Below are 12,015 nucleotides of genomic sequence, written 5' to 3'. Positions count from 1 at the left end.
GTCCCCATGCGTGTTCACAGCAGCACCGCCAACAGCAGCCGAGAGTGGACTCCGCCCAGATGTGCACCCACAGATGAGTGGGTAAACAGAGTGCAGTCTCTCCATACAATGGAACATTACTCGGGCCATAAAAAGGGACAAAGTGCTCCTAAAACTCACAACACGGATGAGCCTTAACAGCACGTGGAGCGAAAGAAGCCAGACGCAGAGGGCGACATATTGGATGATGCATTTTTAGGAACTGTCCAGAAGAGGCAAATCTGTCAAGACAGAAAGTACCTCAGTGGTTGCCGGGAGAGCCTGGGGAGCGCAGATAGGAAGTGATGATTAACAGGCACAGGAGATCTTGGGAGCGGACATGTCCTAACATTTCCTTTTGGGGGGTAGTTGCACAGTCCTATAAAGTCACTGAAAAGCACTAAGTGCCCTTGAAATGAGTGGGTTCCATGGTATACAATAATATCTGATGCTGTTTGCAACGGACAAACGGAGCCGGTGACAGTGTCTCTGTATTGACCTTGTCGTGAAGAGGGGGGAAGCGAATCCACGCGATCCCTGTGCAAGGCACGGCAGGCTCAGGACTCCTGAAATGTGTGTGATGTGATTATGAGCACGTGGTTGAGGTCATATAGATGAAATGCTCGGTGCAGGCCAAGCCAAGTCACAGGGTTTGATTCGTAGACACCAGCTTTTTGCTTCACAATAATAGCAACCGTTGGGGTGTTTTATCATGTCCTGGGTCTGTCCTCGCATCTAGGGCTCAGTCTTCTCGTCTGCAAGATGGGAGAACTCGGCTCCGTCCATAGGGACCTTTCCTCACTCTAAGTCCTGTGTTTTGTCCTAGGAACGTTTCTTTCTGGATGCAGGAGATCCTCGAGGCGGAGTAAGCTGGCGGGGAGGGGGCAGGTCGGGGGAAAGCCGAGGAGGGGTGGGCCGTGGTGCCTTGGGGCTTGGCGATGGGGATGCAGGTAAGGAGGGGCCTCACCCTAAGCCTTAGATGGGCCTGGCTAAGGGTATGCAGGCTATGCTGTTGGTCCAGCCTGGGTTCAAATCCCACGTCGCCAGTTCCCAGCTATGAGATATTGGTCAAGGGACTCCCTCTCCGAGTGTTGTCTTGCCCTTAGGAAGTGGTGAGGATATTTCCTAATCCCCAGTGGGGTGGCAAGGATTCCCTGAGATCAGGTCTACACCAGCCTGGGAAAATGATCGTAACAAAGCAGCAACAGCAATGGCTCCCTCGCAGGGGCAGTCGCTGTTTTCAGCCCTCTCCACAAAGGACCCTGTTGAAGACAAAGAGCTCAGTTCATGGTAGTGATTTCCAAAGTAGGACAAATGACTTAAATTTAGCCCTGTTGTCCCTTCTGTAAATCGGGCCGTGTAATCACCTCCCTCAATGAGTTTAATCAGTGAGGTTGTGCTGAAAGGGTGTCTGGCCACGGTAGGTGCTCACTAAGTGGGGGCCCATGTTTGGATATGGTAATAGGGAGCCACGGAAGGTTCCTGGGGAGGGAGGTAGCTCTGACGTCAAGGAAGCACACCCCAGCTCCCCAGCTCCCCATGCCTAGGGCTGTTACAGGCTCTTGTTTGTGGGGGAACTGGTCTCTTGTGGAAACTTCATTTGTGCCAATATTTGATCATTGTCCACGTCCTGTGCTGGTCTGTAAGCTCCATGAGGGCTCATCCCCAGGTGGTCTCCCTCGTCACTCTGTCCCTCACTTCAAGCCCTGATGCGGGGATAACGAAACAGACTAATGTGGATTGAGTGCTTACTACATGCCAGGCACCAGGTCAAGGCCTTGGCCAAGGTGTTGAATCCCTGACAGGGAACTCTGCAAACTTTAGACAGTCCGCCATCTCCCTTCCTACACCTTCAACCTCCACGTCTCTGGCTTCCTTCCCTGGGGCCCAGCCCCTGCTTGGTGTTTTCATTACATCAGGGAACCACCTTCCCTCCCAAAGCCTCTGTGTGCTGCCCTGGAAAACTGGGATGGCCTCACGCCTCTACAGGCCTGACAGGCATGAAGACACCCAAGTGGTTAGCATCAACCTTTGCACAGGAAAAAGGGAGCCACTGAAGGCTCTGGGGGAAGGACGGATAACAACAGGAGGGGGGCGGTTCAAGGAAGATGGCTTGAACACATCTCTCCCTCTCCACTCCCTAAGACCTAAATAGATGAGCAAGGGGAAAAAAAAACCGTTAGAAGGTTTGCAGAAAATGAACCTTTCCACCTACTCCTGATTTCTTGTGGTTTCTCCAACATGCAGCACCAACCCACCTCATGGCCTTTGACCCTGCTCTGCCGCTCTTGGTTCAGGTCAAAGGTCACCCAAAGGCCCTCCCTCCCAGCCAGGCAGTGTTCTCAGTAGCCCTAATTAATACCTGGTGGTCTGTTGCAGATGGTTCATTACCTAGGGCAACCCTGTCCAAGAGAACTTCTTGCAGTGATGGGATGTTCTCGATCTGTGCTGTCTGGGGTAGCCACCAGCCTCATGGGGCTGTTGGCCCCTGGAAACTGTGTGACTGAGAAACTGAACGTTTTTCATTATTTTATTTTAAATGGATTTACTCATTCTAAGTTTAAATGGAAGCAGCCACACATGGCTAAACTCGTGTGGATCTAGAATTCTGGCTTCTGGGGGGGCCGTGGCTGTCTCCTCTCCAGCATCCCCAGGACCCTGCGTGGTGCCTGGTAAATGTCTGCTGAAAGCATGCATGTGGGGATCCCACAGGGGGCCACAGAGCTCCCCAAAGATGCCAGAACGGGTGGTAACCCGCGCTGTCACACTCCATATTCTTCTCTTGAGTTTCTTGCAGGCTGAGCACCTGCCTCCCGTTCCCTGATGTGGAAATCTGGACCCTTCCTGCCTGGAACACAAGCTCAGAGCCTGTTGGGACAGATCCCGGCTCACCCTAGACCCCCCTCTGGCAGCCCCCACAGACAGCCTCACTCTCTCCTGTTTCACGAATTCACATTTATTCACAGACAGACAAAAGGACAGGGATGGACCTTTGCTCACTGGGGACCCCCAGGGTCTGGCAGTTCCAAAGAGGTGACGGTGTCCAGTGTGTGTAATGGGAGACAGCCAGGCAGGGGGTCCCCCCAAGTCTGCATCTCTCTGGCCAATATTCTCTGCCTCCTTTTCCAACTTGTCCTGCCTTCTGAGGCCTGTTGGGACAAGCAGTTCCTAGCCAGCGTCGGGGTACCCGGGGGAGGGGGTGGGCAATGGGAGGGAGGGGCGGTCCAGCCCCCCCCCCTTAGTGTTGAGAGCTAGAAGGGGAAGGGTGGGTAGACAGGAGGCGCCTCTACTTCGACTTCCTTCCTCCATATTGCAAACCGGGAGCCAAATGGAGGGGCCAGGAGTGGTGGTGAAGGTCAGGAGGCCAGGCCTCCCAACCCCCGAAGGTGGGCCTTGCTGTCAATTTCTTCTTCCTCCATCTCGAAGGCTGAGTGGTCTTGGCTGTCGAAACAGGAGGCGCTGAGGAAGACAGGGGGAGCCGGCGGCGGCGGTGGTGGCGACTGGGGTGGGGTTCCCGGGGAGGGTGGCTCTTCCTTGATGCGTGCAATGGGCATCGGGAGCCCTTCCTCCTCCTGCCCAGCTGGTGGGGGCGGCGGGGGCGGCGGGGGCGACGGCGGGGCCTGGGCCTGGAGCGCCTGCAACGCAGCCGCCCTCTCCAGCTCGGCCCGGTGGCAGCGCTGGTGGCGCAGGAGGCTGTAGGCGCGCGAGAAGCGGCGCGGGCAGCGCGGGCACGGGTGCGGCGCCGGGCCTCCCGCGTGCACCTGCGCGTGGCGGGCCAGGTCGGCCAGCCGCTTGAACTCCCTCTGGCAGCGCACGCACTGAAAGGGGCGCGCCCCTGAGTGGGTCACCCCGTGCTGCCGCAGGTGCGCGCGGCGCCGGAAGCCTTTGCCACACTCGGGACACCAGAAGCGGGGCTCCCCCGCAGGGGGCCGGGCCGGGGCGGCGTCCCCTCCATTCTGCCCGCCTTCTCCCCCCTCCGAGGCACTCCCGCACTCTGCCCCTTCGCCCCCCTCGGGCCCCTTCCCTGAGTTCCGTCCACCCGGTGCCTTGTCGTCCTTCTTGCCCGCCGGGGGCAGCGGGGCCAGGAGGCTGAGCGCGCCGTGCACACGACGGTGCTGGCGGAGGTAGGAGGCGAGGCGGAAGGCCAGGCCGCAGTCTGGGCACACGAAAGGGCGGTCGGTGGAGTGGACCAGCCGGTGGCGGGACAGCGACCAGGGCCTGGCGAAGGCCTTGAGGCAGATGGAGCACTGGTGGCGCTTGGGCCGGGGAGGGGGGCCCCCTTCACCCTCCTGTTCACCCTCGGGGCGCAGACACGGGTGTGCTTTGAGCTCGCCCTTGGTGGCGAAGGCTTCGCGACAGCGGAGGCACAGCAGCGTCCAGTCGGCCTGGAGCAGGACCTGCTTCTCCTCCTGCCGCCCGGCTGCCAGTGCCAATTCGGCCCTCAGCTCCGCCGCCCCGGCCTCGGCCTCCTCCTCCTCTGACTCCCGGGGTTCGGCGCTTGTGGGGGCAGCCAGCGTGGCCGGCTCCCCTGCCGGCCACGTCTCGGGCCACGCCGCCTCCTCCTCCGCGGCCCCCGCTGCAGCGGTGGTAGGCTGCTCCGCCCCGGCGTCCTGGGAGCCCCAGCTCGACTCCGCGGCCTCCTTGGCCGCCCTCTCGATGGCCAGCTCGACCTCGCCGCCTGCGTGCTCCTGGGCCAAGTGGCGCCGAAGCTGGGCTGGCTCCGGGAAGGTGCGGGGGCAGGCGGCGCAGCGCAGCGGCGGTTGGGGCCCGTGGCCACGCAGGTGGCGGGAGAGGTGGGCGGGCCGGCGGAAGGCCTTGGGGCACAGGGGGCAGGCGTGGGGTCGGAGGCCTGAGTGGCTCAGCCGGTGCCGGGAGAGGTAGTAGGGGAAGCGGAAGAGGCGGCCACATGTCGGGCAGGGCAGGGGCGCCCGAGGGGCTCCAGCGCCCCCCCTGCCACGGCCCCGGCCTCTACCACGGCCTCGGCCACGGCCCCGGCCCCGGCCACGGTGAGGTGGGCTGCCCTGGGCGGGTGGAGGGGGCTGCGGATCCATGCCTGTAAGGAGAAAGGGAAGACAAGGAGACATTGGGGTGGGTGGGGGCGTGGAGTGGGTTAGATAAAGGGAGATGTGTGGAGTGAGGCCGAGAGACAGAGACAGAGAGAGATGGAGAGTCCGTGATGGTCAGATGATTAATCAGGCAATGGAGAGAGCCAGCAAGACAGAGCAAAGGCAGAGACCCCAGGGGCAGACAGACAGACAGACAGCAGGAGAAGCCGTAAAGGCAGGATGGTGGGAGACAGCAGGAGAGAGAGATGGGGACTCCCAGCAGAGACAGAGATGGAGAGAAAACAAAGAGATTTCGGGAGAGATGGTGCAAACACCAGAGATCAGAAGAACCACAGCAGGACAGAGGTAGGGACAGACAGACAGAGAGAGGGGACAAGCCAGAGATACAGACAGAAGAGGAGACAGGGAGACAGTCAGCCAACTGCTTTTTCTCCAGGGGCCCCTCTGGAGAATTTTGGGAGGGGCTGGGAACCGGCCAGTGGTGCCCGAGTGGAGGGGGTGGAATTCGACATTGGGAAGCCCCAGAAATGTGTGTGAGTGCCCAGACCAGGGTCTGGGAGAGGCTGGGGGTAGGAGGGCTAAGACTCCTGGGCAGTGGGGAGGCTGGGGTCCTGGACTCCAGGGACTGAGAGAGGTGGGAGCTGGGGTTTGGGACCCCAGGTTTGGGAGGGGACTGAGATCCACTCCTGTAGGTGTGGGGTAAGGATTCCTGGGTCCCAGGGGCAGAGAGGGTTGGGGGAGGGGGCTGGGCTCCTAAGACAAGGGGGAGGAGGGAGCTGGGGGCTCAGCTGCCCGAAGTCTCCACAGAGGAGGGGGCTGAGGGCCTGGCCGCTGGACACCTGCCCCCCACCCAGGCTGCTGGAGTATGGAGCCCTAGGTCCCCACGGGGGGCCGAGCTCCCCACTGGGCCCAGCTTGCGGTTCCCCGCAGGCGTGATCAGCAGAATTAGGGCCACGGGTCGAGGCCTCGCGGATTTCCGAGCCCAGAGCCTGGGGCTCGGCCCTGATCGGATCGCTGGGCGCCTGTGTCTTACCTCCGCCTCCTTCGCTTCTTTCTTCCTTCCCCGCGGCCGGCCAAACGCGGACGGTGGTGGCGGGGAGGGAGGGAGGGCCCCAGCGTGGTGGGGGGTGGAGGAGGCTGGGCTCGGTGTCACTGCCTAAGCCTTCCCCCCGGAAACCCGGCCTCTCGACCGAGCCCAAAAGAGGAAAGACCGGCTGGAAGGCCGGAAGCGGGAGGACGAGGGGACCCAGGGGGCGTGGAGGGCAGTCGGCTTGGATTCCTGGGTTCTGCATGGGGAGGGGGCTGCGGGCCTGGGAGGCTGGACGCAGCTCTCCTCCCCACCCCAGCAGACACACATATTCATTCATTCCTTCAACAAATACACATTTATCAGGTCCTGTCTGTGCCAGGCACTGTGTTGGGCGAGGGGGGTGCCAGGGGAAGGAGTCGTGAATGAGGCAGTGGCAGAGGCCTCAGGCAAAGTAGGGGCGCTCTGGACTGGAACCCCTGTCCAGCCTTCACTCGGCTGCTGGAGCAAGCGACTGTCGCTTCTCCTAGCCTCAGTGGCCCCCTCTACAACAAGCCCGGCAGATAGCATTCGCTCCTAAGAGACCCACATCTACTGAGCACCCACTGTGCTCCTGAGTCCTTCTGCAAGTGTTTCCCGGCATAGTTCCCTGGATCCCAAGCCCCGGGTATTTCCTGAGCACCTACTGTGGGCTAGCTCTGTCCTTGGTGCTGGAGCCTCCGCGACAGGCTGACGGGCTGTCCGACCCTGTCTGCAGGAAGCTCACCGTCAGAGGGAGGAGGCAGTTACAGATCCGACCGCCTTCCAGGAAAACGTGCTCTAAGGCAGGAAAGACGATTGGGGTGGGGGGTGGAGGTGGGGGGGAGACAGAGAACAGAGAAGGCACTGAGCTGACCTCCCCCTGGGGTGAGAGCAGTCCTCAAGGTCTTCCAGGAGGCAATAGTGTTTCAGCTGAAACCTGCAGGATGAAAGCCAAGGGTTGGGGATGAGAAGGATGAGCCAAGGGAAAGGAGAGAGACGTGCTCCACACATCTCAAATGCCCGAAACCGAGCAGTCGAGGGCTTGTTGCAGAGATAGGCCTGCAGACTTAAGGTGAAGTACATGTTGAGCACTGTCAGCCAGAGCGTGGGAAACAGGACCTCTCTGAACAGGGCTGGGCTAGTGAAATTTGGAACAGCCTTAACAGCTGAACAATTCCAGGAATGGGACTGCCAGATAGATCTGCTCAGAAACATGCAAAATGACATCGGTACCAGGTGAATCAGCACCAGATGATTGCACACCACTGCAAAAGACTGGAGATGAGCTAAATTCGCATCCGGAGGGAATTCGAGTGGCATCATGATTGATCTGCCCAATGGAATGCTATGTGTCAAAAAAAAAAAAAAAAAAGATGAAGAAACTTGCTGTGTAAAAAAATATGGAAGCGCTCCAAGTGATAACATGAAGGGAAGGGGGGATGGAAAGGAAGGTAGAAAACAGTCTGGAACCTGTTCTAACTGTCTGTGCTTATCAGTGGGTTGTGTCTGGAAGAAGAGAGAGGGAACTAGCAACATTGTCTAACTCCCAGAACTGAAACTTACGGCACTCTATCCTTTTGTACTTCTTAAATTTGAAGCCATGTGAATGCGCTCCATACTCCAGAAAGTAAAGGGACAAGAAATCAAATGGGGGGAAAGGGTAATAAAAGTAAATAAAATGAAAATAAGCAGTAACTTAGTCTTGTAAGTGCTTTACAAATACTAATGCGTTTGTCTCTCCTTACCTTATGGAGTGGGTCACGCTATTCTCAGTTTAAACAGCAGCAAAGTGGGGAACTAAAACATGTCGAAGCTAGTGCATCTCAGCGAGTCTTTGCATTTCACAAAGAGATGGGAGAAACGACAGGCAAAGAGCATGACTTTTTTTTTTTATTATTATTCATTTGACAGAGAGCGATCACAAGTAGGCAGAGAGGCAGGCAGAGAGAGAGAAGGGGGAAAGCAGGCTCCCACTGAACAGAAAGCCCGATGTGGGGCTCCATCCCAGGACCCTGAGATCATGACCTGAGCTGAAGGCAGAGACTTAACCCACTGAGCCACCCAGGCATCCCAAGAGCATGACTTTTTTTTTTTTTTTTAATATTTATCTATTTGACAGAGAGAGAGAGAGAGAGATCACAAGTAGGCAGAGAGGCAGGCAGAGGGGGAGGGGGAAGCAGGCCCCCCTTCTGAGCAGAGAGCCTGATGCGGGGCTCGATCCCAGGACCCTGAGACCATGACCCGGGCAGAAGGCAGAGGCTCAACACACTGAGCCACACAGGCGCCCCCAAGAGTATGACTTTTAAAAGTGCCTGGGCAATAGTACTAATTTTAAAAGGATATTTATATAGGAGTGAAAGTCTAAAAATATCCATGGAAACAATAAGCACCAAATTCATGGTAGGAGTTAACTTGTAGCAGGGAGAAGCGATCAGATCCTAAAGGGGCCTACGGCGAGTGAGGTAACTAAACCTCTAATTTTTTTTTTAAGATTTTATTTATTTATTTGACAGACAGAGATCACAGGTAGGCAGAGAGGCAGGCAGAGAGAGAGGAGGAAGCAGGCTCCCTGCTGAGCAGAGAGCCCGATGCGGGGCTCAATCCCAGGACCCTGAGATCATGACCTGAGTGGAAGGCAGAGGCTTAACCCTCTGAGCCACCCAGGCGCCCCTAAACCTCTAATGTTTTAAAGCTGATAGGCAGGGTCGCCTGGTTGGCTCAGTGGGTTAAGCCTCTGCCTTCGGCTCGGGTCATAATCTCGGGGTGCTGGGATTGAGCCCCACGTCAGGCTCCCTGCTCAGCAGGGAGCCTGCTTCCCTTCCTCTCTCTCTCAGTCTGACTCTCTGCCTACTTGTGATCTCTGTCAAAAAAAAAAAAAATCTTTAAAGCTGATAGTATATGGACACGGGGGGTGGGCAATAATAGTGCCATTAAGTACATTCTCAATGTCATGTGACCATCCCACTGTCTAGTTTCAGAACTTTGTCATCTTCCCCAACAGAAATCTAGGTCTGTTAAACTGTCACTCCCCATGTCCTTCTTCTTCCAGCTCCTGACAACCAATAATCAGCTTTGCCTATGACAAACATTTCATGTCAGTTGAATCATATAATAGGTAACCTCTTATGACCAGTTTCTTTCACTTAGTGTGTTTTCCAGAATCATCTGCGTTGTGGCATGGATCCTGACGTCATTCCTTTTGCTAGTTGAGTAATATTCCACCGTGCAGGTACACTACATTGTGCCCATTCATTTGTTCGTGGATATGTGGCTTCTTGCTACCTCTCAGCTATTGTGAATAGCGCTGTTAGGAACGTTTGTGTATAAGTGTTTGTTTGGACGATTATTTTCAGTTCTTCTGAGTGTATACCTGGTGGGGTTGGGGGGTTGTTATTTCATTATCTGTATTTTAAAAGCTTAACATTTTTTTTTCCAAAAAAAGGAAGGAAAGGAGGAAGGAAGGAAGGAAGGCAGGAAGGAAATAAGGAAAATTCAGGAATGGAATGGTGGGAAATAAAATTTCAAGCAGAGGGAAGAGCATATTGGGGGATGGGGAGGGAGATCTTGTCTTGAGGGAGACTCGAGGCCTTGGATTGGGCCATCAAAGGCTGGAGTGTCATGGAGAGAGGCCGGGAGTTGCACAAGCCGCTGCGGCGGCCTCTTAGTCCAGGCGGAATGCTGGACGCGTTCCTGGTGCACTGAGAAGCCATTGAAAAGGTTTTAAGCTGGAGAGTCACATGATCTGATTAGTGTTTTAGAGAAATTCCTGTGGGACCCGCGTGGAGGCTGGGCCGGATGCAGGGGAGACCTAGGCTGAGAGCAGGGAGGAGGCGGGGAGCCGGCCCAGGTGAGACAGGGTGCCTGGGCAGTGCGGGACTCCGCGGGGCCGTGGGCCCGAGCAGGGGGCGGGACCTAGCGCTGATTGGCTCCGGACTGCACTCCTGGGTGCCAGTCCCCCTGCTACTGCCTCCTCATTGGCTCTCCTGCCCCCAGCGCCCCTACCGCGGCCAGCCTCTCGCACGCAGAGATCGCAGCCTGTGAACCTCCGGTGGCTTCCCAGCCCTTCCTCCCGTATTCCTCTCCCCCTGCCTGTAAGGCTCGATGGGTCTGGCCCCTGAAGCGTCCCTCCACTGGTGACTACCTCTCTCCTGCTTCACTCCGCTCCAGCCGCACCACCCCACCTCTGCTATTGGTGGACTCAGGGCCTTTGAACGTGCCTTTCCCCCCTGCCTGGAGTGCCCTTCCCCCTAGATTTCCATCAAGTGTCCCTTTATTTCACGCTGTATAGTAACCCATAGCATAATATGCCACCGTTTATATATCTGCTTTTTGTTGACAGATGTCTTAGTCTGTTCCGGCTGCTTTTTTTTTTTTTTTTAAAGATTTTATTTATTTATTTGACAGAGAGAAATCACAAGTAGATGGAGAGGCAGGCAGAGAGAGAGAGGGAAGCAGGCTCCCTGCTGAGCAGAGAGCCCGATGCGGGACTCGATCCCAGGACTCTGAGATCATGACCTGAGCCAAAGCCAGCGGCTTAACCCACTGAGCCACCCAGGCGCCCTGTTCCGGCTGCTTTAACAAAACACCACAGACTGGCAGCTTATGAACAACAGAAATTTATCGCTCACGGTTCTCTGGAGGCCGGAAGTCCAAGATCAAGGCACCTGCATGCTTGTCTTCTGGGGGAGGCCCTCTTCTGGGTTTATGGCCAGTGCTTCTTGTGGTGTCCTCTCAGGGTGAGAAGGGCCAAGGGTCTCCCTGGAGCCTTTCAGAGGAGGCGCTGGTCCCAGGCACTAAGACTTAAGCACCTCCCCAAAGCTCCATCTCCAAACACTGTCACACTGGGAGTTAGGATTTCAACATAGAAATTTCAATGGGAACACAAACATTCGGACCACAGCAATGACACATCAATTGTTCAGAGTTTGAGGCCATACAGATTGCTGCTGGGAGATGTTTAAGTGTGTCTCCTAGTGCAGGTGAAGGAGTTTCTCTAGGGTTCGTGCCCAGCAGTGGGATCACGGTATCACAGGACACGCATACCTTCAGCCGTATTAGTATGTGCCAATCTCCCAGGCATCTTAAATTTAAGAAGCTCAAAATGGAATTCTTTATCCCCTAAGCTCCTACCGAAACTTGTTCTTCCCCTTTTCATGTCTTAACACAAAGTGCTACCACCTAACCAGTCCCTCCTGAGCTCTTTCAATTACACACACACACAAACACTCACATTCCACCTTCGGAATTCATCTCGAATCCACCTGTATCTCCCCACCACTCCGGTCCAGGCTCCTAAGCGTCTCTTCTGCTGCCTCCAGTTCCTTCTCGACTCAGCAGCCAGAGGAAACTCTGTAAAGTGCGGGAGTGGTCAAATCCTCCAACATTAAAATCTTGGTGTTCAATTGCCTGGAGAGCACAGTCAAATGCCTCTCTTGCCCCACCAGGCTCTGGGACCTGACCCCTCCCCCTCCCTTCACCTCTCCCTCCTTGGGGCCCATCCGCTCTCTGGTCTCTCAGCACCCTTTGGGTTTCAGATCAGATGCCGCCTGTGGAGAGATGTCCACCGGACACCTGAACTGAAATGGCATGCTCACGGGGTCACTCACTTTCTTAACACCTTTCCTCCCCTCCTTCAGCATGCTCAGAAACACCTGAAATTACTTCTGTTTCTTTACTTTTCTCCACCCCACCACCCAAACACTAAAACATAAGCCTAGGAGTCCTTTTCTCCACTGCTGGATCCTCAGAGAGGATTACAATGCCTGACACAGAACGGCACTCAAGACAGAAATGTAATCTAGTGCCTAGAAGAGGAATGGTTGACTCCGCCCAGACAGGTGACTCCTACCCTCCGGGGTGCATACAGTGTTTAACATAGACATT

The 12,015-nt window shown here is 56.1% G+C and overlaps 1 protein-coding gene across 3 annotated transcripts; it reads right to left on the bottom strand.

Moving 5' to 3' along the window:
- Positions 1-2,958: 2,958 nt before the first annotated feature.
- On the bottom strand, positions 2,959-11,884 carry ZNF579 (zinc finger protein 579). Of its 3 annotated transcripts, XM_059153273.1 has the most exons (5): positions 11,739-11,884; positions 11,363-11,481; positions 7,007-7,069; positions 6,798-6,862; positions 2,959-5,071 (listed from the first exon to the last, which is right to left on the bottom strand). In XM_059153273.1, exons 2-5 carry the CDS (start codon positions 11,380-11,382, stop codon positions 3,375-3,377), a joined length of 1,845 nt encoding a protein of 614 aa, XP_059009256.1. In that variant the 5' UTR covers positions 11,383-11,481; positions 11,739-11,884; the 3' UTR covers positions 2,959-3,374. The 3 variants fall into 3 exon arrangements, with proteins under 3 accessions (XP_059009256.1, XP_059009254.1, XP_059009255.1); XM_059153271.1 differs by lacking the exons at positions 11,363-11,481; positions 11,739-11,884 and having other exon boundaries at positions 7,007-7,778; XM_059153272.1 differs by lacking the exons at positions 6,798-6,862; positions 7,007-7,069; positions 11,363-11,481; positions 11,739-11,884 and adding an exon at positions 6,118-6,761.
- Between the last annotated feature and the right edge of the window lie 131 nt (positions 11,885-12,015).

Source organism: Mustela lutreola, chromosome 16 (genome assembly GCF_030435805.1).
Source record: "Mustela lutreola isolate mMusLut2 chromosome 16, mMusLut2.pri, whole genome shotgun sequence".
Classification (NCBI taxonomy): domain Eukaryota; kingdom Metazoa; phylum Chordata; class Mammalia; order Carnivora; family Mustelidae; genus Mustela; species Mustela lutreola.
The sequence above is the reverse complement of the archived record's forward strand: the minus strand, read 5'-3'. Positions and strand labels throughout refer to the sequence as shown.

Excerpts from the sequence above, each read along its gene's own strand:
- ZNF579 (XM_059153271.1), bottom strand. The coding sequence starts at position 7,668 with ATGTTGCTAGTTCCCTCTCTCTTCTTCCAGACACAACCCACTGATAAG. Across the intron at positions 6,863-7,006 it reads TGCTCTCACCCCAGGGGGAG|ACAGGGTCGGACAGCCCGTC; the intron begins GTCAGCTCAGTG and ends AGCTTCCTGCAG. Across the intron at positions 5,072-6,797 it reads AAGGACAGAGCTAGCCCACA|GCATGGATCCGCAGCCCCCT; the intron begins GTAGGTGCTCAG and ends TTCTCCTTACAG.